The sequence below is a fragment of the Pan paniscus genome, chromosome 10 (assembly GCF_029289425.2).
Source record: "Pan paniscus chromosome 10, NHGRI_mPanPan1-v2.0_pri, whole genome shotgun sequence".
Lineage (NCBI taxonomy): Eukaryota > Metazoa > Chordata > Mammalia > Primates > Hominidae > Pan > Pan paniscus.
Window position 1 is genome coordinate 31,967,872 of NC_073259.2, and position 22,677 is coordinate 31,990,548.

The 22,677-nt window shown below is 34.1% G+C and overlaps 1 protein-coding gene across 7 annotated transcripts in view; it reads right to left on the bottom strand.

Annotated features, from left to right (window-relative positions):
• Positions 1-22,677, bottom strand: part of USP15 (ubiquitin specific peptidase 15) — a 146,121-nt gene that overhangs the window by 23,544 nt on the left and 99,900 nt on the right. For 5 of the 7 annotated variants that reach the window (XM_003824818.7, XM_003824819.6, XM_034935534.3 and 2 more), the window contains one exon: positions 904-1,077. In XM_003824818.7, coding sequence (XP_003824866.1) covers positions 904-1,077 — 174 coding nt within the window. Of the gene's footprint in view, positions 1-903; positions 1,078-1,349; positions 1,370-8,038; positions 8,176-22,677 lie in introns of those variants that run through there. The other 2 variants (XM_055096528.1, XM_055096529.2) reach the window with 2 other exon arrangements.

A 22,677-nucleotide genomic window follows, 5' to 3' on the forward strand; every position in this document is an offset into this window, starting at 1 on the left:
AACTAGAATGCTAGTAAGAGCTGAGAGATGGTTTGTCTGGACTAGTTTGTCCAAAGTTTAGAATGTTAAGGAAGACAATACAGAGGTATTTTGAGTTGCTGGTTGTTTTTTATTTTCTAAGAACTAGTATATAGCTAATAAAAAATGTTGTCTAGTAGATGTCCTCTACCAATGCCATTTAAATTACTTGTATAAATAACAACTTAAAACTGCTTATTCTCTCTACAAGTTTAAAATTTCTCAAAGTTTCACCTATATAATTAAGTAGGCATTTTTTTAACAATATAAAGCTAAATTTCAGCCATAAAGCTAAATTTCAGCTCAATTCTTATTTGAACAATAAATTATTTGATAAGTAACAATTCACACATGTGAATAACCTTAAAAGTTTAAGAACTATATTGAAAGTACATTAAATTTTTAATGCTTGGTTTGCAGACTATTTTCATTTTGATAATTTTTCAAATTCATAATGACTCTCAAAGTAAAATGGGTTCTTAGAGTTCAGTAACATGCCCAAATTTAGTCTTTTACATTTGTATAGAATATTCACATAGGTTTTCCAGAGATGTACTATATTCCAAAACAACTATACAAACGCTCATTGCTGTCTCTATACTCATTCTTGTACCACACCAGTGTTTTTCAAGTTTTTTTCATTATTCTCTCCATTCCAGATTTAGACGTAAAGCAAAAACAAAAACAAAAATAAAATAAACTGTTCCATATCCCTCCCACCTAAATTTTATATGACAGATGTACTGTATATCTATTTATGTACTGTGTTCCTTTGGAGGGCCACAAACCATTGTAATAGCTACTATTTTTCACTCCCCCTATCCCCAAGAACCAACTTTTGTACCCTTGCAGGTACCCTTGCTAAAATGCATTTACCACACTAACCTTAAAGGCTCTTGGGGTGACGTAGCTAAACTTTCCAGACCACATTTGCTTGATCAGTTCGGCATAAGATTTAGCTATTTCACCTCTCATTCCTAAGGGATTGTCAAAATTCAGTTCTTCTTGATACTTATCATTGAGGAAATACTCAGTAAGTGGAGGTGTGTTGCTCAAACACTGCAAAAAATAAAATATATTTTCAAGTAAAAGTAACCATAATGAATTTTTCTTAAAACACATTAATATGAAGAGAGAAACAAATTGATTTGCTATAACACATAGAGAACATTTAAATGATGGTTTCTTGCACTAATAACTGGTCAAATAAACACTCAAATGATGTACTCAACTATTCATTTCCCAAATTTCAAAATAATTACTTATAATAAATAAAAATGCTAATATCCGCTGCTGTAAAATCTGCATTAATTTTAACCACAGCAAACTACCTGGTAACTGGGAGAGCAGCTCAGTTTTCTTTCCTTCTTTTACTTGATTGGTAGAAATTATGGATTGTCTACTCATCCCAGGCACCTGCAAATTAGCCTGAGTAGGTAAAAACTGAGATAGAGTGCAAGCAAGAAATTAACTTAATAGAGGTATTTACTGCTTCCATCGTCAATTATTTATCATGAAAGAGCAGCCTTTAAACCTTCCATATGGTCAACCATTTTTAGAAGAGACAGTACAGATTACTTGAGCCTGAGAGAACAAACTTTAGTATGTGAACTCTGGTAAGTGTGTTCTCACTTCCAGCTCTTTAATTTCATAAACGATACAATTTTCCTTTATGGCAAAATAAAAACTATAAATAAGTTAATTTTCCAACTCTTTCCAATTCCGAATTAAAAAATTTCATATTTAAAATAAAACATGGCAGAAGTACAATTTTTCCACAACATTTTATCTCAAGTTGGAATAATTTTAAGGTGATGATCCATATAATTTGACCTCAATACAAACCCAGTATTACATTATCAATTAGATGTCTATAATATGCAACGACTAACACAGACATATGGTCACATAAGTAAATTTTTTTTGCTGTAGGATGATATTTGTGTTGGAATTAAGTGGCAAAGTGCTGCAAGGAAGCTAGTTGCTTGCATGGAAAATAGTAGAAACTCACTTTTATGAGCGCCTGGATTCACATTAATGGAAATCAGAGTTTTTTGAAGCTTGCTTATAGTCATTTGTATTAAGTTAGATAGGTTTGGTAGCTATGAAAGGTTCAGCCTGTTGAATTCATACAGATAACTTACATGCCATAAACTACGACTATATACTATGCATTGTTTAGCTAAAATTCCAAAATAAGCAGAGTCAACATTTACTTAGTTTTTTAGAATAATTATGGTACTCAATTTTGTGGTTTCATTTATAAATCAACATGTTTACTGAAGTAGTCAATAATATCTATTTAGAAACTTTCTATATAATAAAAATATTATTATTTATTATAAATTGCTAGCCTGGCCCCTACCTCAAGGCAAAAGGGAGAACTGGTTATAATATCATGGAATTTACGATTATATAATTCTTAGGCAATGAAAATAATAAAAACAGCTAAAATGTTTGGAGTGAGCTATACAGGCCTTTAGAGTCATATACATATTTTCAGCAGTAGAACTTTTTAATATATGTGAGCAGGAGAAAGAGAGGTATGCTACAGTGTAGGAGGCAATTAAGAGAAAGGATGCTTCCCTAACTTTTTACCTCTTAGATCTCAACCTCTCTCATAATCTTATACTCCTTTTGAGTTTCAGTTTCTCTTCTTCCTTTGTATTATATGTCCTTTTAATTATAAACCCAGCACTAGAGGGAGATCCAGGCAATTTAGAATGCATCATAGCTACACAGAGGGTAAATGCCATCACTTAGTATCATCTGATTTAGTACAAAATAAGATCAACATTAAATAGTCAGACAAAGGAGAGGTCAGATAGGAATTTCCAACAATTATCAATAGTTTTCCACTTCTTATATTTGATCAGCTCAGGGTTATGCTAAGAATGTAACATTCCATTATTGTCTGTTAATGCAATTATATAAAGAACCTAATTTACAAATATCTCAAAAGAACCAAGTTGCGCAAACCTGAGTAATTCTTAAACTTTGTTATAACTTAATTATTCACATATACTTTTATATTGGAAAGAGCTTAAAGGTATAACTGAACATTTTTTAGCTTTCCAATGGTATCCAGAGTGCTCTCCCTAAAATGTACATCTCATCATGTTGCTTCCTTGCTATAAATCCTTTAACAGCTCTCCCTGCTTACAGATTGGAAGCCCAAATTCTTAGAAGGGTCTGTCTTTTGCTCATCTATGTAGCCTCATCCTTTGTCGATACCCTTTTCTTTTCAACTGTTCCAGCTTTATTTTATTAGTCATTCCTCCACATACTCTCTCAATCTGAAAGTCTGCAACATTACTTCATCTACTTGGAAATGTACTTTTTTTTTTTTTTTTGGCCTTACTAACTTCTATAAATCCATCAAGATTCTGGCATCCTATCTGGGAAGCCTCCCTTAGATTTCCTTATAGTGTTTTCTCCTGTATGTTTCCTTAATGCTTACTGCTTACTTTTATTACAGCACTTATTTGATAATATACTGTAACTTTAATTTTTAGTTTGTTTCGCCAAATGAACTGAGACCTCCATGAAAGCAGGTACCAGGGTATTCTTATTTATATTTCCAGCACTGAGCACTAGGTCACGTAGCACTGATCATGTTCACAATAAATGTATGCTTACTAAAAATATTTTTGCCTGTATTTACTAATGCATTTATCCTCTTGATTTTTACTCTTTTCCTTCAATGTTTGGCTTAGAGGGGTCAATAAATTTTTGTTGAATGAAATACTACTTACTAAATGGAGGAAAAATATATTTCTAAAGAATAATCTCAAAAATATCTTCAAGTACTTCTACCTAATACTAAACCATACGGGCAGTACAAATTTTTCTGCCCCTTTGTCTGATTTTTCATTCAATCTACTATCTGCTTTGTAAATGATCCTCTGCTTTGATTTTTAAAAACTCCTTGAAACAGAGACCAGCATTTATTTTCACAGTGATACATGCTGGTTTCAAACTGATTATAATTCAATGTTAACAAATAACAACAAAACACAAATCATTTTAATGATAATTTGCCTGTGTTATCTGTGAAGATATCATAGCCAATATTTAAATTTAAGCTATTTAGTCCTAAATGGGCCCAAATAAACATTCTATTTGTTAAACATATATTCTAACAAGCTACACTTCCTAACAAGTTGTATAAACACATATAAATACATAAATTCAATAGTCAATATAATTGTTCTACTAATACACAAATCATATTAGTTTAAAAACTAAGATGATGTCCGATATTTCTCCCTCATAAAAATACCATCCTTTCCACCCTCATCTTGAAAATACCGTTAGGAGTCAATATGTTCATTTTATTTTTTGTTCTGAGATGGAGTCTCACTCTGTCACCCAGGCTGGAGTGCAGTGGCACAATCTTGGCTCACTGCAACCTCCACCTCCCGACTTCAAGCGATTCTCCTGCCTGAGCCTCCCCAGTAGCTGGGATTATAGGCGCCCACCATCGCACCTGGCTAATTTTTGTATTTTTTGTAGAGTTGGGGTTTCACCATGTTGGCCAGGCTGGTCTCAAACTCCTGACCTCAGGTGATCTGCCCGCCTTGGCTTCCCAAAGTGCTGGGATTACAGTTGTGAGCCACTGCACCAGACCTTGAGTTAGTATGTTCTTAAAATAGTATAAAGACCAGTTAAAACATTAAAAGTTCTCATAATTTTTGGTAAATTTCAAGGCATAAATGGAAAAAAAAATCAAGCAATTAAAAATATTGCCACGCCCCACGTGATGTTATATCAGTATTCAATGTCATCATTCTGGCAGAAAAAAGGAGCCGGTTTCTTTTTTTTTGGAGATGGAGTCTCACTTTGTTGTCCAGGCTGGAGTGCAGAGCACAATGGCGTGATCTCAGCTCACTGCAATCTTTGCCTCCCAGGTTCAAGAAATTCTCCTGCCTCAGCCTCCCAAGTAGCTGGGATTACAGGCACGTGCCACCATGCCTGGCTAATTTTTGTATTTTTAGTGGAGACGGGGTTTCACCATGTTGGCCAGGCTGGTCTTGAACTCCTGACCTCAAGTGATCTGCCCACCTTGGCCTCTCAAAGTGCTAGGATTACAGGCGTGAGCCACTGCACCTGGCTGAAGCCAGTTTCTTAAAGTTGGTCATAATGTAGTTTGATTAGTAATTACTTTATGCAATTCATTATTTAACATTTTCACATGAGGCTATCTTAGAACATGAACATTTTTGACAATTATAAGAACACTAGTTACTTGGACTGGCTGCAATTAAATACCATGTTTTAATGAACAAAGATAATTTTCAGTCAACAATAATTTATTGTACATTTAAAAATAACTAAAAGAGCATAATTGGATTATTTGAAACATGAAGGAGGGATAAATGCTTGAAGTGACGGATACCTAATTTACCCTGATGTGATTATTATACATTGAATTCCTGTATCAAAATACCTCATGTACCCCCTAAATGTATACACCTACTATGTACCCATAAAAATTAAAAATACATAAAATTAAAAATGTATAATTTTTATAAGGTCAGTAATTAAAATAATAATCAGTTCTGAAGTATGTATCTCGAAGATTCTTCTACTATAAAAAAATCATTTTCCTATCAGATGAGACTATCCCAAAACAATTCTTTTCTTAAAGACATATATGTTTTAAAAATCTTCCATGTGTAGGTAGCAGTAGAAAACTTCCCTTTTATCCTGTAAGACACTTTACTGAGTGATATAATATGGACTAAAAATCAGATATGTGTTGTGCCTACGTGAATATTTCTTACTTTCAATGCTTCCTGGACTGTTAAACAGGACAAAACTTTCTGCAACAGCCATGGTTGTTCTTAATAAAAACTAAGAATATATATGAATGTATCATGACAAACGAAAGAGATTATATAAACAGTATTAGTTAGTATGTTATTTTTGTGGCTACTTATAAGTTTTGTGACATGTCTACCAGTCTCATGCCATTTGGAGCTATGCCCCTGTTAATTTATTGGAGTTCAACTGCCTGACATTGACAAATGCCAAAACTTCAGTGTTTCAGGAGAACTAGATCTTAAAATTTATCACTAATACAACAAGGTCCAAATATGAGGCTATGTGACTGATCATAAAACATATTTCTTAAGCCACATTTTTGTTTATATCATAATGGTACCTACTGTTGGTCCTAAAATTGGGTAGAATTTAAATATGTTAAAAATAAAGCAAGAGCCAGACTAAAGAAAAAGACTTTGTACTAATGGTTCCAATTTTTAATGAAAAAGAGAAAAAGAAAAAAATTTATATTAACAAGTAAATGTACTTATTAACTAGGTTAAATATTTTTATATTTAAATATTTTCAAATGCTCCTATGTAAGTTATTAGCAGACAAAACTGACAACAGCATTTGAAAATTTAAGGATTAAAAAACTAAATTTCATATTTAGTATATGGTAGACTTTTGGAGCTCACTAACCATGATATAATGACTGGTTGGAAAGTTTAGGACATGAGCTATTATGAAAAGTTGATCCATGAGTAATGATTAAAAAACTAAATTTCATATTTAATATATGGTAGACTTTTGGAATTCACTATGATATAATGACTGTTGGAAAGTTTAGGACATGAGCTATTATGAAAAGCTGATCCACAAGGAAAGGTAACAACGGCTATTGTATGTGCAAGACAATTATTTAGTGAGAAGTGACTGCTAAGTGGTTTTGTGGTTTTGAACTGGCTTTGTGGTTCTCTACTTGTGCCTTCATATATATTTTATATGGGAAACTGCAAGTAATAAGAGTACTCGAATTTGAATTAGGCGTCTTAAGACATATTCCTTAGTTTAATGTATTGAGACTGCATGCACTCTTGCCTTTCTTAGAATATTCATCCCCTATAAGAAATTCCTATTTATTCTTAAACACTTATTTCAACATCTCTTCTAAATGTCGTATCTTCCTCTGTGTATCAAGGAAGAATGAATATTCCTTTCTCTGGGCTAACTTGATACCTCGAACTCCGTTACACCGCACTTGAGAGCAGAGTCTATGTCTTACTCACCCTTGTACCTCAGGGTCTATCACAATATCGGGCACACTCAAACAGGTATGTGGAATGAATGGGAACTTGTATAGTAGAAAGATTAGAAGTAGTCCTTAGAGAGACTTAGAGCAGTGAGAAAAAACTTGACTAAAATGAGATCTGAATTGCACCCTGTTATAATTCAAATGCAGCCCAAAGTTCTCCATGTTCAAAAATAAAAGTCCAAATGATGCCTAAAGAGGTTTTCCTAATGAAGGAAAATAACCCTTATGATTTCCCCAACAACTATCAAGATAAATCCGTAAGTAAAAGGTATGCAAAGGAAATATGTTTGGAAATATATTTTTATGAAGATCATTTCCCCTAAATCTTCAACCTCGAAGCAGACATAAAAATTCTAAAGAAGAATTATTCTAAATAATCAAATGTCTCATCCAATGGACACTCTGTGATATGGTTCAATATATTCAGGCCATTAATTACACCTTGAAGAATTATTTATAAAAATATTTGAATGGTTTATGCATTCTTTATTAAAGTATTAATTCTCTATTAAAAACTCTCTAGTTATAAATACCCTTCCTTAACCTAATATCCTAAAACTGAAATATTATGCAAAATATGATTTTCTTTTGTTATGTAATTACTTGGAAAGATGCAATGCATTGCACATAACTTTTCTTTATATACACATGCACAAATTCTATTGCTCTTCCATTATTTTCAGAAAGTACTTCTACTAAGTATGTTCTGACTAATAAGCCTGATGTTTCTAGAGTTCTCTGAAAAAATATAACTGCTGCATGTAAGAGTCTCAATTTTGTATTTTGCTAAATTTCTACATAAGTTTTTTATAAATTGATGAAGTCAAATAATGTTCTATTATATAACCAAATCTCAAGTCTTCAGTCAACATATTTTAGGAAATGAATAATTAATAGCCATCCCAATAACTTGTAATGCATTTGGAATTTCCCCAGTACCTGGAAAATAGCCAAAGTAATCCCCTTCAAAAAGAGAAAGTTGTCTTTTGTAATGCTGAATATGAACCACTCCCTTTCTGTTCAGGTGCTCCAGAAGCCCAATTCTCAAGTGATCATGTATGCTCACTATTTTAGTAAACCGGTAACTAGAACAGGAAAGAAAACAAACTTAATTTTTGATTACCTAAAGCTTTTGAGTTGTGTAACTCATTCTATAACTAATCAAAATGTAATACCACTCACAACCCTTAAAAAAATGGCTATACCTTCTAACTGACCAGTATTAAAAATAAAAGCCCATTCTAAATAAAATAAGGGATTCATTCTTAGTTTGTTATGATTTAAAAAATAAAACCTGAAGTAATCCATGGTTAAAGTCATCTTGGAATACCTTTAAACAGTTTTTTTCTGGATTTTAAGGTTAGATGGAAAAGAATTTTCAGATTCGCCATGTCAATTGTTTTCTAATTAATCATGACAATAGTATAAGCATTCTGAAAAGGTACTGTATGATTCCAAAGCAATCTACTAATATTGGGATATTGGCTCTAGTTCTGTAATGCTACACAAGTGGATAACACAGCAAAGTTTGAGGTAAACTTTTTCAATTAAAAACTACAAATATAGGCCTGTTTCTTCATCAAGCAGATTTTTAAAATGATATATTTTAAGTCACTTGATGTTCTTATTTTTGTTATATTTTTTCTAAGAAAGGGAAATCTCATTAAATTTGAGATATCAATTCTGAAGATCACATATTTTGTGATAGCAATACAGCTACAGCTCTGTTTTACTTCATATCTCCATTTTTCTTCAACTTTAAAAAAAGAACAAACTTAGGCAAGTAAAATAGAAATGGATATAATTTTCCCCTTATATTTTTAAGACTTTTAACTGCTTTTTTTCCCCCGTTAGTGAAGAGAGAACTAGCATACTCTACTTAAAATATTAAAATGTTAAATAAAGGTAGTTTTAAAGGCAAGGTTTTTGAACTGGACAAGGATGTTGTCCTAACACTTGAATATATATCATTAATCTGGTCCCTGTGCTTAAGACGTGAATACAATTAAACTTCATTTAAAGTCCCCACTGTTGTCCCTTCTTTGAAATTCTATGGTATTTCTTCTTCATACACTATTTGAATTCAATGAAGAATTATCAAAGTTCTAGGAAGTATAAATACTGATACTGATGGGAAACATTTTGTTGGCTAGCAAAGAAATGTCAATCCTTTTTTGCCCTCATCTACACAGGACCAAGGAAGGAAAATTCTAAGTTTGTCAAAAAGACTACCCTATTACTTGCAGTGAGTAAATTCTGTAACTACAGATGTCAATGTTAAAAAAGCCATGATTATGTGAAGACCATTAATTTTCATATTGAAAGCCAAAAAAAAATATGGATAGAGGATTCACTTATGACACAGATAAAAGTGGAAGTTTCTGTGATAATTATTTCACCAGCAAAAAGGCTAGAAGACTAGGACAAGTTGTTTTTAAATAAGGTTTTGAAACTATTAATACTAGATTATGTCAGCAGTTGTCTGACTTCATTATTTTATTTTTAGTAACAGGCTATTCGTGAATTTTAAAACTTTTTCATATATTCACTTTATGGGAAGTATGCTAAAACCAGAAGGTTCTAATAACATTAAGAAATGTTGGTGTAAGTTATATTTATTTTAAAGAATGGAAGCTTAAATAGAAGAATTGAATGGAATTCAATTTTAATGTTAAATTACGTTATTTCCTATCCCATTAATAATTCAAAACTGACTCACAACGAAATTTAAAAGAATTAACTTTTTAGGCAAGCAAGACAGTCAAAGGATTTATGAAAAAATGGTTCTTTATAATTTTGTATGTGTTCAGTCCCTTGCACATAATATTCAGTAAAGAAACAATTTTGAATAAATAAATATTAAGAATTGTGTGAGTTTACTGATCTTAGTTCTTCTGCAAAGGCATACAGGAAAGGACAGCAGAATTTTTTTTTTAAGTTTATTGATTTGTTACATTCTTTAAGAGAAACAATCAAGCCATTTTTGTAATAAAAAAACTTTAATTGTTCAACAAATATTAAGAGATCATTACTTCAAGAGTCTCTGTAAGTAGACAAATAATGTTCTAAAAGAATTTTTTTCCTATCATTCACTGAAATCTTTCAAGGAACTATTTCCATGGTGGTACTGATATGATCTGCCCAGCTGTGACTAACATGCCAGCTCAATTCAAGTGCTATCAGATCGACTGCATTTGCAGGACCGTATATGGTCCAAGAGTTATTATACATATATAGGTAGCTCTCTGACCCTCCAGTTGCAAGAAATAAATATATATATTATGTGCTATAATTCTTACTAAAATTACTGTGCAATCTTTGGGAATTTAGATAGCTCAGGTCAAGTTTCAAATATCTCTGGTAAATAATTTTTTCTAATGCAGTGTTTTGCAAACCATGTGTGTGAAAGAACTAATTTTTAAAAAAATACTGAACACATTATTTTTATTAAAATACATCTTGATGTACATTTCACTAATTCTTGCCACAGCTCTGAAAAGTAAATTTAGTAAGCGTTATCTCCTGTTTTAGAGCTGAAGAAACTAAGTCTTGGAATAGATAAGTAACCTGCTTACTGACACACACAGAAGAAAAGCTGCAGAGCTAATATACAAACCCAAATATTTCCGCTCGAGCTATTTTTACCTCCTGGTGCTATTCCCAGTTTTCAAATGATTAGTTCCACAGCAAAATACACTTTCCTCTAAATCTATATGGAAGATAATTTTCCATGTTTCTCAATGACCTAGAAGGCACTTCAGGTAGAAGCTTTATTGTGAGTGTGAAAGTGCAATAATTACATGGAAAGGACTAATTTTTTAAAAATTCCACCACAGATTGGTACTTGTGTAAGATATAATAAAAATGAACCGCTAGAAAAATAAAATTAAAACCACTCATATAAAAAACAAGTCTTGCTTTTTATTATTAAACTTGATATAAAATTACCCTATCAAATTGCTATAGAGACTTTTGATCACTTAAAATTTCTGTGCTTATTTTATTGTTGACCAGAATTATCTTGTCCATAGACACATTGTAAAAAACACTGTTCTACTGTGCTTACGATTATCTGGTACTATACTAACACTGGGGATATAAAAGAAAACCAAAGATAGCCTCTGCTTTCACAATTCTCACCACATAATACGTATTTGTCCATGAGAAATGGATAGAAGAGAGAGAGAAAGTATGAAAAACGCAAGTAGGGAAGCAGTAACAGTATATACAAAGAGTTTTGAAACATAATAAATTCTAAGAATTGAAAGTAGTTTTGGCTAAACAGGTAGACAGAATCCAGTTTGAATTTTATCCTTTAGGTGATGGGGCACAGCTTTTAAACACATAATAATCATATTTGTCTTATAAAACAATAAATTTGGAAGCACTGTATTCAATGGATTTGAAGAGGACAAATGATGGAACAAAGAGATGACACAGATATATTTTGATAGTTCAAAAAAAGATGCTTAAGCATTGAAATAATGTAACAGGAGAGGAAAGGGAAAAATATGTGCTATATAAGAAGTAGAATGAACAGGACTTGGGATAAGTCTTCGGTTTTTGACTTGGGTTACTGGGTTGTACCTATAAGAAAGTGTAGGAAATAAAATAATCAAGATTAGTGTAAGTAGGCATCTTGAGTTTAAGTTACATGTAGTTTAACTTGGCAGGAATGTCCATTTAACAGTCACATATTGGAGGGAAATTCAGAAGAGAGAATTACGGATGAGGGAAATTTTGGATATTAGTATATAGATGGATGTCAAATTCTCAAAGGTAAAGGGGGTACAAGGAACCTAGCAAACAGGAGGTCAAGAGTGAGCTAATCAAAAGCAATTTCTATAGGGTGGTATCATGATAACAGTAATGATAACAGTATTTGATGTTTTTATATGTTTACATGTGCCAAGCACTTCCTAAGCACTTTATCTTCATTTTATAGATGAAGAAACTATGAAGTTTCTTATCCAAGGTCACACAGCTTGTAAGTGGCAGAATTAGGATTTGAATACAGGCAGTCTAGTTCCAAAATCCATGCTTTGACCTACCATGCTAAGCAGCTGAGAGGCTATGGTGAGATAAGGACTATTGAATGGGAGATGGGAAAGTAAGGGGAAAGCACAGATCATCCTGTTCAAGGTCATGGGTCTCCCTCACTCTACTTCCAAGATGAAAAAAGACTTGACTATGTATATACGCTGAAAGGAAGAAAGACAGTGAAGAGGTGAGGTTAAAAGTATAAAACAAGGCCAGGCGTGGTGCCTCATGCCTGTAATCCCAGCACTTTGGGAGGCCGAGACGGGCAGATCACCCTGTCTCTACTAAAAATACAAATATTAGCCGGGAGTGGTGGTGCACGCTTGTGGTCCCAGCTACTCGGGAGGCTAAAGCAGGAGAATCGCTTGAACCCGGGAGGCAGAGGTTGCAGTAAGCTGAGATTGCGCTACTGCACTCCAGCCTGGTGATACAGTGAGACTCCGTCTCAAAAAACCAAACAAAAAAGAAGAATAAAACAAAGAGTAAACAAGGTAACAGGTCTCAGGGATGGTAAGAGGGGTTCCAGGTATCATCATGATGACAGATATATTTTTGGTATGTTATTATACAATGATACTACTGTAAGTATAAAAGGAAGCTAAATGTATGTTTCATTCTACTATTAATATTAAGGATTTCCTTATTTAAAAAAGTAACATTTTTGTCACAAATTTGTTTCATTTTAAAAATACTTATTAGAAGTCTTCTCCTGGCAAAGTATAGAAAACTGCACTTAGAAAAGCCCTAGAAATTATTCATAATGCCTCAATTACGTATCAAATATAGTAAATAACAGAAGCAGCATTATGTGATATACACCAAATCCGGTATATAATTGAGGCATTAAGAATAAGCATTATATATTGCTCAAAATATTTTAGGTACTCCTCTTTTTAGAGCTGGCACATGTGTGAAAAAGCATCAATAGTTGGCACATGAAAAAATAAAAAAATCAGGTAGCAGGAAAAAAAAAAAACCAGTTGGCATATAAAGGATTCCAATACGTTTTTATTGAGTGTGTGAACAATGTGTTTTTGCTGTGGCAAAACGGATTTCTGATACGGGAATTTCTGAGGTGAAAAAAATGTAGAAACTAGCATAAGCTATAATGTTTTAATTTGCATCCCTGGTAATTCTCTATTTTATGACCAAATGAACATATAAGTTATAATGGACAGTAATGTGCTCTAATAAATGAAATAAAAATGTGACTCAAATTTCACCTTCCTGATACAGCCTCACTTATGTCCCATAGACTCAAAGAAAGAACTTTGCTTCCATGACATTTTGCTGATCATGTTTTCTATTATATAACATATTATATCTTATTTATAGGTCTACCTCATTCACTAGACATCAACTTCTAGAGGACAAGTACTGTCTTTTAAAATTGGGTATGCCAATGTCTAGAATAATGCACGGCACATAGTAGAGACTCAATGGATGCTTGTTGAGTCAGCTAAATAAATTAGCTACTAAAAACACGGAAAGAACAACCAGTACCAGCCACTGCAAAAACATACCAAATTGTAAGGACCATTGACACTATGAAGAAACAGCATCAACCAATGGGCAAAATAACCAGTTACTATCGTAATGACAGGAACAAATTCACACATAACAAATATTCACCTTAAATGTAAATGGGCTAAATGCCTCAATTAAAAGACACAGGCAAACTGGATAAAGAGTCAAGACCCATGAATGTGCTGTATTCAGGAGACCCATCTCATGTGCAAAGACACACATAGGCTCAAAATAAAAGGATGGAAAATATTTACCAACCAAATTGGAAAGCAAGAAAAAAAAGCAGGAGTTGTGTAATCTTTGATAAAACATACTTTAAGCCAACAAGGATCAAAAGAGACAAAGAAGGGCATTACATACTGGTAAAGGGATCAATGCATCAAGAAGAACTAACTATCCTAAATATATATGCACCCAACACAGGAGCACCCAGATTCATAAAGCAAGTTCTTAGAGACCTACAAAGAGACTTAGACTCTCACACAGTAATAGTGGAAGATTTTAACACCCCACTGTCAATATTAGACAGATCAATGAGAGAGAAAATTAACAAGGACATTCGGGACTTGAACTCAGCTCTGGACGAAGCAGACCTAATAGACATTTACAGAACTCTCCACCCCAAATCAACAAAACATACATTCTTCTCAGCACCTCATTGTACTTATTCTAAAATTGACCAAATAATTAGTAAAATACTCCTCAGCAAATGCAAAAGAACGGAAATCATAACAAACAATCTCTCAGACCACAGTGCAATCAAATTAGAACTCAGGATTAAGAAACTCACTCAAAACTGCACAACTACATGGAAACTGAACAACCTGCTCCTGAATGACTACTGGGTAAATAATGAAATGAAGGCAGAAATAAAGATGTTCTTTGAAACCAATGAGAACAAAGATACAACGTACCAGAATCTCTGGGACACATTCAAAGCAGTGTGTAGAGGGAAATTTATAGCACTAAATGCCCACAAGAGAAAGCAGGAAAGATCTAAAATTGACACCCTAACATCACAATTAAAAGAACTAGAGAAGCAAGAGCAAACAAATTCAAAAGATAGCAGAAGACAAAAGATAACTAAGATCAGAGCAGAACTGAAGGAGACAGAGACACGAAGAACCTTTCAAAAAAATCAATGAAATCTAGGAGCTAGTTTTTTGAAAAGATAAACAAAACAGACCGCTAGCCAGACTAATCAAGAAGAAAAGAGGGAAGAATCAAAAAGATGCAATAAAAAATGATAAACAGGTTATCACCACTGACCCCACAGAAATAAAAACTACCATCAGAGAATACTATAAACACCTCTATGCAAATAAACTAGAAAATCTGGAAGAAATGGATAAATTCCTGGACACATACACTCTCCCAAGACTAAACCAGGAAGAAGTCAAATCCCTGAATAGGCCCATAAAAAAGTCTGAAATTTCTTTGGGAGGCCAAGGCAGGCGGATCACGAGGTCAGGAGATCGAGACCATCCTGGCTAACATGGTGAAACCCCATCTCTACTAAAAAATACAATTATCCAGGTGTGGTGGCGGGTGCCTGTAGTCCCAGCGACTCGGGAGGCTGAGGCAGGAGAATGGCATGAACCTGGGAGGCAGAGCTTGCAGTGAGCTGAGATCACGCCACTGCACTCCAGCCTGGGCGACAGAGTGAGACTCCATCTCAAAAAAACAAAAAACAAACAAAAAAACACAACAACTCCGAAATCGAGGCAGTAATTAATAGTCTACCTACCAAAAACATTCCAGGACCACATGTATTCATAGCCGAATTCTACCAGAGGTACAAAGAGCAGCTGAAACTATTCCAAACAATACAAAAGAGGGACTCCACCCTAACTCATCTTATGAGGCTGGCATCATCCTGATACCAAAACCTGGCAGAGACACAACAAAAAAAGAAAATTTCAGGCCAGTATCCCTGATGAACATCGACGTGAAAATCCTCAAGAAAATACTGGCAAACTGAATCCAGCACCACATCAAAAAGCTTATCCACCATGATTAAGTCGGCTTCATCCCTGGGATGCAAGGCTGGTTCAACATATGCAAATCAATAAAAGTAATCCATCACATAAACAGAACCAATGACAAAAACCACATGAATATCTCAACAGATGCAGAAAAGGCCTTCGACAAAATTCAACACCCTTTCATGCTAAAAACTCTCAATAAACTAGGTATTAATGGAATGCATCTCAAAATAATAAGAGCTATTTATGACAAACCCATGGCCAATATCATACTGAATGGGCAAAAACTGGAAGCATTCCTTTGAAAACTGGCACAAGACAGGGATGCCCTCTCTCACCACTCCTATTCAACATATTATTGGAAGTTCTGGCCAGGGCAACTAGGCAAGAGAAAGAAATAAAGGGTATTCAAACAGGAAAAGAGGAAGTCAAATTGTCTCTGTTTGCAGATGGCATGATTGTATATTTAGAAAACCCCATCATCTCAGCCCTAAATCTCCTTAAGCTGATAAGCAACTTCAGCAAAGTCTCAGGATACAAAATCGATGTGCAAAAATCACAAGCATTCCTATATACCAATAACAGATAAACAGAGAGTCAAATCATGAGTGCACTTCCATTCACAATTGCTACTAAGGGAATAAAATACCTACGAATACCACTTACAAGGGATGTGAAGGACCTCTTCAAGGAGAACTACAAACCACTGCTCAAGGAAATAAGAGAGGACACAAACAAATGGAAAAACATTCCATGCTCATGGATAGGAAGAATCAATATTGTGAAAATGGCCATACTTCCCAAAGTGATTTATATTCAATGCTATCCCCATCAAGCTACACTGACTTTCTTCACAGAATTGGAAAAAACTACTTTAAACTTCATATGGAACCAGAAAAGAGCCGGCATAGCCAAGACAATCCTAAGCAAAGAGAACAAAGCTGAAGGCATCACGTTACCTGACTTGAAACTATACTACAAGGCTACAGTAGCCAAAACAGCATGGTACTGGTACCAAAACAGATATATAGACCAATGCAACAGAACAGAGGCATCAGAAATAACACCACACATTTACAACAATCTGATCTTTGACAAACCTGACGCAAACAAGCAACGGGGAAAGGATTCTCTATTTAATAAATGTTGTTGGGAAAACTGGCTAGCCATATGCAGAAAACAGAAACTGGACCCCTTCCTTACAACTTATACAAAAATCAATTCAAGATGGATTAAAGACTTAAATGTAAGACCTAAAACCACAAAAATCCTAGAAGAAAACCTAGGCAATACCATTCAGGACACAGGCATGAGCAAAGACTTCATGTCTAAAACACCAAAAGCAATGGCACCAAAAGTCAAAATTGACAAATGGGATCTAATTAAACTAAAAAGCTTCTGCACAGGAAAAGAAAACTACCATGAGCGTGAACAGGCAACCTACAGAATGGGAGAAAATTTTTGCAATCTATCCATCTGACAAAGGGCTAATATCCAGAATCTACAAAGAACTTAAACAAATTTACAAGAAAAAAACAAACAACCCCATCAAAAAGTGGGCAAAGGATGTGAACAGACACTTCTCGAAGACACTTATGCAGCCAACAAACATATGAAAAAAAGCTCTTCATCACTGGTCATTAGAGAAATGCAAATCAAAATCACAATGAGATACCATCTCATATACCAGTTAGAATGGCGATCATTAGTCAGGAAACAACAGATGCTGGAAAGGATGTGGAGAAACAGGAATGCTTTTACACTGTTGGTGGGAGTGTAAATTAGTTCAACCACTGTGGAAGACAGTGTGGCAATTCCTCAAGGATCTAGAACTAGAAACACCATTTGACCCAGCAATCCCATTACTGGGTATATACCCAAAGGATTATAAATTATTTGATTAAAAAGACACATGCACACATACACTTACTGCGGCACTTTTCACAATAGCAAAGTCTTGGAACCAACCCAAATGTCCATCAATGACAGACTGCATAAAAAAAAGTGGCACATATACACCACGGTATACTATGCAGCCATAAAAAAGGATGAATTCATGTCCTTTGCAGGGACATGGATGAAGCTAGAAACCATCATTCTCAGCAAACTATCACAACAACAGAAAATCAAACACTGCATGTTCTCACTCATAAGTGGGAGTTGAAAAATGAGAACACATGGACACAGGGAGGGGGACATCACACACCAGGGCTTGTTGGGGGTTGGGGGGCTAGAGAAGGGATAGCATTAGGAGAAATACCTAATGAAGGTGACAGGTTGATGGGTACAGCAAACCACCTTGGCACGTGTATACCTTTGTAACAAAACTGCATTTTGAGCACATGTACCCCAGAACTTAAAGTATAATAATATGATAAAAAAGAAAAATTAAAAAAAATTCCATTCACTAAATAAATAAATAAATACAAACAAGAAAACAAGTTTTGTTGCTTTTTATTAATAACTCCTTTGCCCCTTTCTCTTTCCAACTCTAGATGAATCTAGGCATCTGTTTTATGCACCATGCAACTGAACATTGTTGGAAAAAATTTCAAGTGAATACATTTATACCATTCTAAATTGATGATCTCCAATATCAAATGAGACCTCAATACTGCTGAGCAATCTTCTTACCCTTTCATTCTTAGCTAATGATCTAGTCTTGTATTTTGGGGATAATGGAAGCCATCAGAGAATCTAGACATTGCTTGCATCCGTAATCCCTTTCTTTCCTTCTATTGCAAACGAAGTCTCATTCCTCCATTCAAATGTATTGCAGGGCTTAGTTCTCGGACGTCTTTTTCATAGATACCCTCATTTAGAAACAACCGTTTCCATGATTTTAACCACCACCTACAACACGCAGATTTTTATTTCCAGCTTAGGCCTCTGATCTACATTCCATACTAGAATATCCAACTGTCTATGATCTATCTGCTTGGATGTTTCACAGACATCACAAACTGAACATGCCTAAAATTAACTCATAATCTCCTCCCCACCCCAAATTTACTTCTCCTACTATGTTCTTCTTCCTACTACTCTGGAATTTCATTAAATGGTTACATCTATCATTATGATATATAAGCCAAAAACTAGAGAGACACTTGTGATTCCCTTCACCTTTCATTAATTTGAGTGCCTTCTACATGCCAGACACTATTCCAGGCAATGGGGCTACAACAGTGACTAAAACAAAATTCCAGCAGTCATGGGAGAGAGGGAGAGAGGGAGAGAGAGAGCACGGGGTGGGGACGCGGGGAGAGGGTGTCTGTGTTGGGAGTAGGGGAATATACACAGACAAGCAAAAAACCCTAATAGAAATAAAACATGCCAGATGGTTATGAGTACTGTGTGGAATGTGGGGCAGTCATTATTTTTTACAGGGTGACTGAGGAAGGACCTCACTGATAGATAATAGCGACCTAATGGAAGTGAGAGCGCCAGAATATATATATTTAGAGGAAGAACATTACAGGTATAGGAAACTGCAAGTTCACAGACCCTAAGGCAGGCACGCTCTTGGCATGTGTGAGGGTGAGAATGGAACAAGGTAAGCATGGAGGTAAGTGATAGGAAATAAGCTAGCATGGGGCCAGATCCTACAGGGCTTTGTACTTTTTTTTAAGGACTCTGGCTTTCGTTGATCGTTGAGTGAAATGAGAAGGCATTTTGTGTTACTGCCTAAGTAATAGAAAATGCCTTAGGTTTGAAACGAATTGCTGGCTGTTCTTTTAAGAACAGATTGTGGAGGGTAAGGATAGAAGCAAAGAAACCAGCTAGCAGACAAATGGAATGAACCAGATAAGAAGATAGTAGCCTGAAACCTTTAGTGCCTTTGTAACATTAAAATCTAAATTCTCCCTATATGATCTGGCTTTTGCCTACTCCTTCAAACTCATTTTGTCTCACTCCCCTTCATACATTATTCCACAAACTACACTTCTGATTCCTCAAACTTGCCCTTCTTAGTGGCTTTGCACATGTTTTTGGTCCTTCTAACTTCACCTGCCAAACTCATACATATTCTTTGGTCAAAGCTCATGTTACTTTTGGTAAATATGACACCCAGCTTAAAACAGGTGCTCTCCAAGCTCCTGTTAGCACTCTACTTTCTCTTTCATGATACTTATCATAATTCATGTTTGATTTAATATTTGTCTCCCTCATTAGACTGTAAACTCCATGGGAAAAAACTGTTTTGTTCATCATGGCATAATTAGTGATTATGAGAGTGAGAGTCACCTAATAGACCTTCAATAAATATTTGCTGAGTAAATGACTTCATAAGTCATTCATTACTTATGAATTACTTGAAAAAAATTACCCAGCTTGATAATCTACAATATTCTGAAAATAGTGCTCTGAATAACTTCTGGCTTTCGAAAATCAACTTTGTCATTGAAGGATGAAAAATATCCACCAGTGATACTCAGAAGAATAAAAGCAATTCCAAAAGGAGTACTTGAATAGTTTTTAACATTCTGAACATTGAATGAGTAAGTGTGTATATCACCTCCTAGGGAAACTGTTTTAAATGGCACAACATTAATGTTACTTAATGAGAGCATCTTGTATTATGGGGGCCAATCATTTGAACTAAACATAAAAACATTTTTAATAATTGTACAACATGTGAATATACTTAATGTTACTATACACTTAAAATGGTTAAACTGGCAAATTGTTATATTTTACCACAAAAAACAAAACATAAGCATTTCTTATAGGTTGATTGGCATAATTTCAAAAAAATACATTATCTCAAAATGTACTGAATAACAACTCATAATAACTTGTCTTAGTGACTGGAAATCAAACTTTCCTTGCTTCAATTTCCTCATTAGTGGAATAGAGATTCTTATGCCCTAACTCACAGACCTCTGTGAAGAGAAAATTAAGTGAAAAACAATATAAAAAAATAACCTGCATTATGCAAAGAAGGGTACCGCTCTTAAACAGAGGCTGCAGGTTCAATACAGGGCTGTTAATGTTTTAATATGGGTTTATATGAGAACTAGTAATTGATTTAGATATTACTATTAATCGAACAATGGTTTAAGTAACCAACTCACTGACCCTCTCCCTGCCAGAATAGTTTATAAATCATTGTAAAGAAGTAAATGGTAATCTTTTAGAAAACATTTTGACATAAAAAAAATGAGCTGCTTGATTTTAAGTAAGAGAAGTAAACCTGAAATAGGTTTTTCTTTCCTTTTATTTTCTTGGAGGGAGGGAGCAAATCTGTAGTTCCCATTACAGACTACAGATTGACATTTCTTTTGTTTTGCTTTTAATTACAAAAAAAATCCTTGAAATATTTATAATAATTGATACAAGATACTTCAGCCTAATTACATTAATAACTTCTGTTATAAGATGTAGTCACTACAATACTATCTAATAAGTATATTATTAAATTGGTGTTGGCCTTTCCTAGCCAGGATAGTAAAACCACTTTGTATTTTAGAATTAGATGTAATAATTTACAACTCTTTAAAAGAACCTCTCTATTTCTCTAAGATCTCTATTATGTCATTTTCCTATTACAGAATTAGGGACAGATAAAACACATAAAAACCTAATTCAGAAAGAGGCACTAATCTTAGGGAATTTTGCTTATTCACTGAGAAGAATGTGAACAGCGACAAATCAAATCTCATGTCTCCATCTGAGATTAAGAAAGGCATGTTTTCATAACAAATCATTATTAGCCAAGTTACACAAGTGCAAGGCATTCTTTTAGAGATACCATTTCTCCCCTAGTTGTGAACACTAACTTTTTACAGAACTATCCCATATATACTCTTTCTTAAAATAATCTGTCTGAGAACGTAGGTTCTTCTTTCCCACCTCTGTTCTCTTTCAAAAAGGAAGGGCTATTCTAGTCCAAAGGGAAAAGTAAAAACATTGGTATTCATATTGAGAAAAATGAATGGTTCTAATGCAAGTAAGGTCGTTTCCATTTTTTTTTTTTGCTTTTATCAAAATGGATAGATGACCTGACTGAGTTGTCATTTGACAGAGGATTGAATATATTTTTGATGACAATTTGCTATGTAATTTCTGGCACATAACATGAAAGGAACTCACATAATTGAGTTTAACATCCTGGATTAGGATGAAAACCTGACCTAGAAAGTAGTAGTTTTAAATTTTTCATTAGCCACGTTCTCAGTTTATCAGAACAAATATAAGATCCTAAACTATTTTTTAAAAAGTGTTTTGTGCCTCAGAAGTGAGGTTTTTCCTTTTACGATGAAAACTATATTCATTTAAATATAAGGTTGGTAATTTAAATAAAATTAGAAGGTTTAGTGTTAAACTGGACTTCTAAGAAACTGAGTTCCAATAAATGCAAAAAGAAAGTCTCAAGGTAAGAGTAGGCTAGTTGAAGTAATGTAACATAGAAATAACAGCTTCAGAAATAACTTTTTCTCTGTTTTACAATGTAATGAAGATCTATCTAGTTTCTTAAAAATGTTATTTCTGTGTAGTATTACTTATTCTCTTAAATGAAATCTTTAAAAAAGTTTAAACTTTCTATTTAACATTCTTCTAAATTTTTGAAATCATGTTTTTTCCTAATAAACAGATCATAGAAAAAAAAGCTGACCTTAAAAATGCTTGAAATCCCAATTTATTTTATATATTATGACAGGAATAATGAATAAGTCTATGATTAGTATCATTGTTTTCAATGACTTCCTAGAATCTATTTAAGGAGCTCTATTATGTCCAAGTAAATATTTTGAAAATAACCATCTTATGCCATGCTGCTTTCCAATGGAAAAGACCACATTACTCCCCTGCTTCAAATCCATCTGAGGAGATGCTTCATCCAGGAAACTAACCATGAGCCTCCTAGGTAGGCCTTGACAATGAAAAAGACAAGGGTTGAAGTGCTCTTGAATCTACTGAACTAATGCTAATTAAAATTATCACCAATAATGCAAAATTTAAAAACTGGGCATTCTCTAGATGGAGTAACAGATTTAGGGAACTAGAAAACTATCTTATTATATT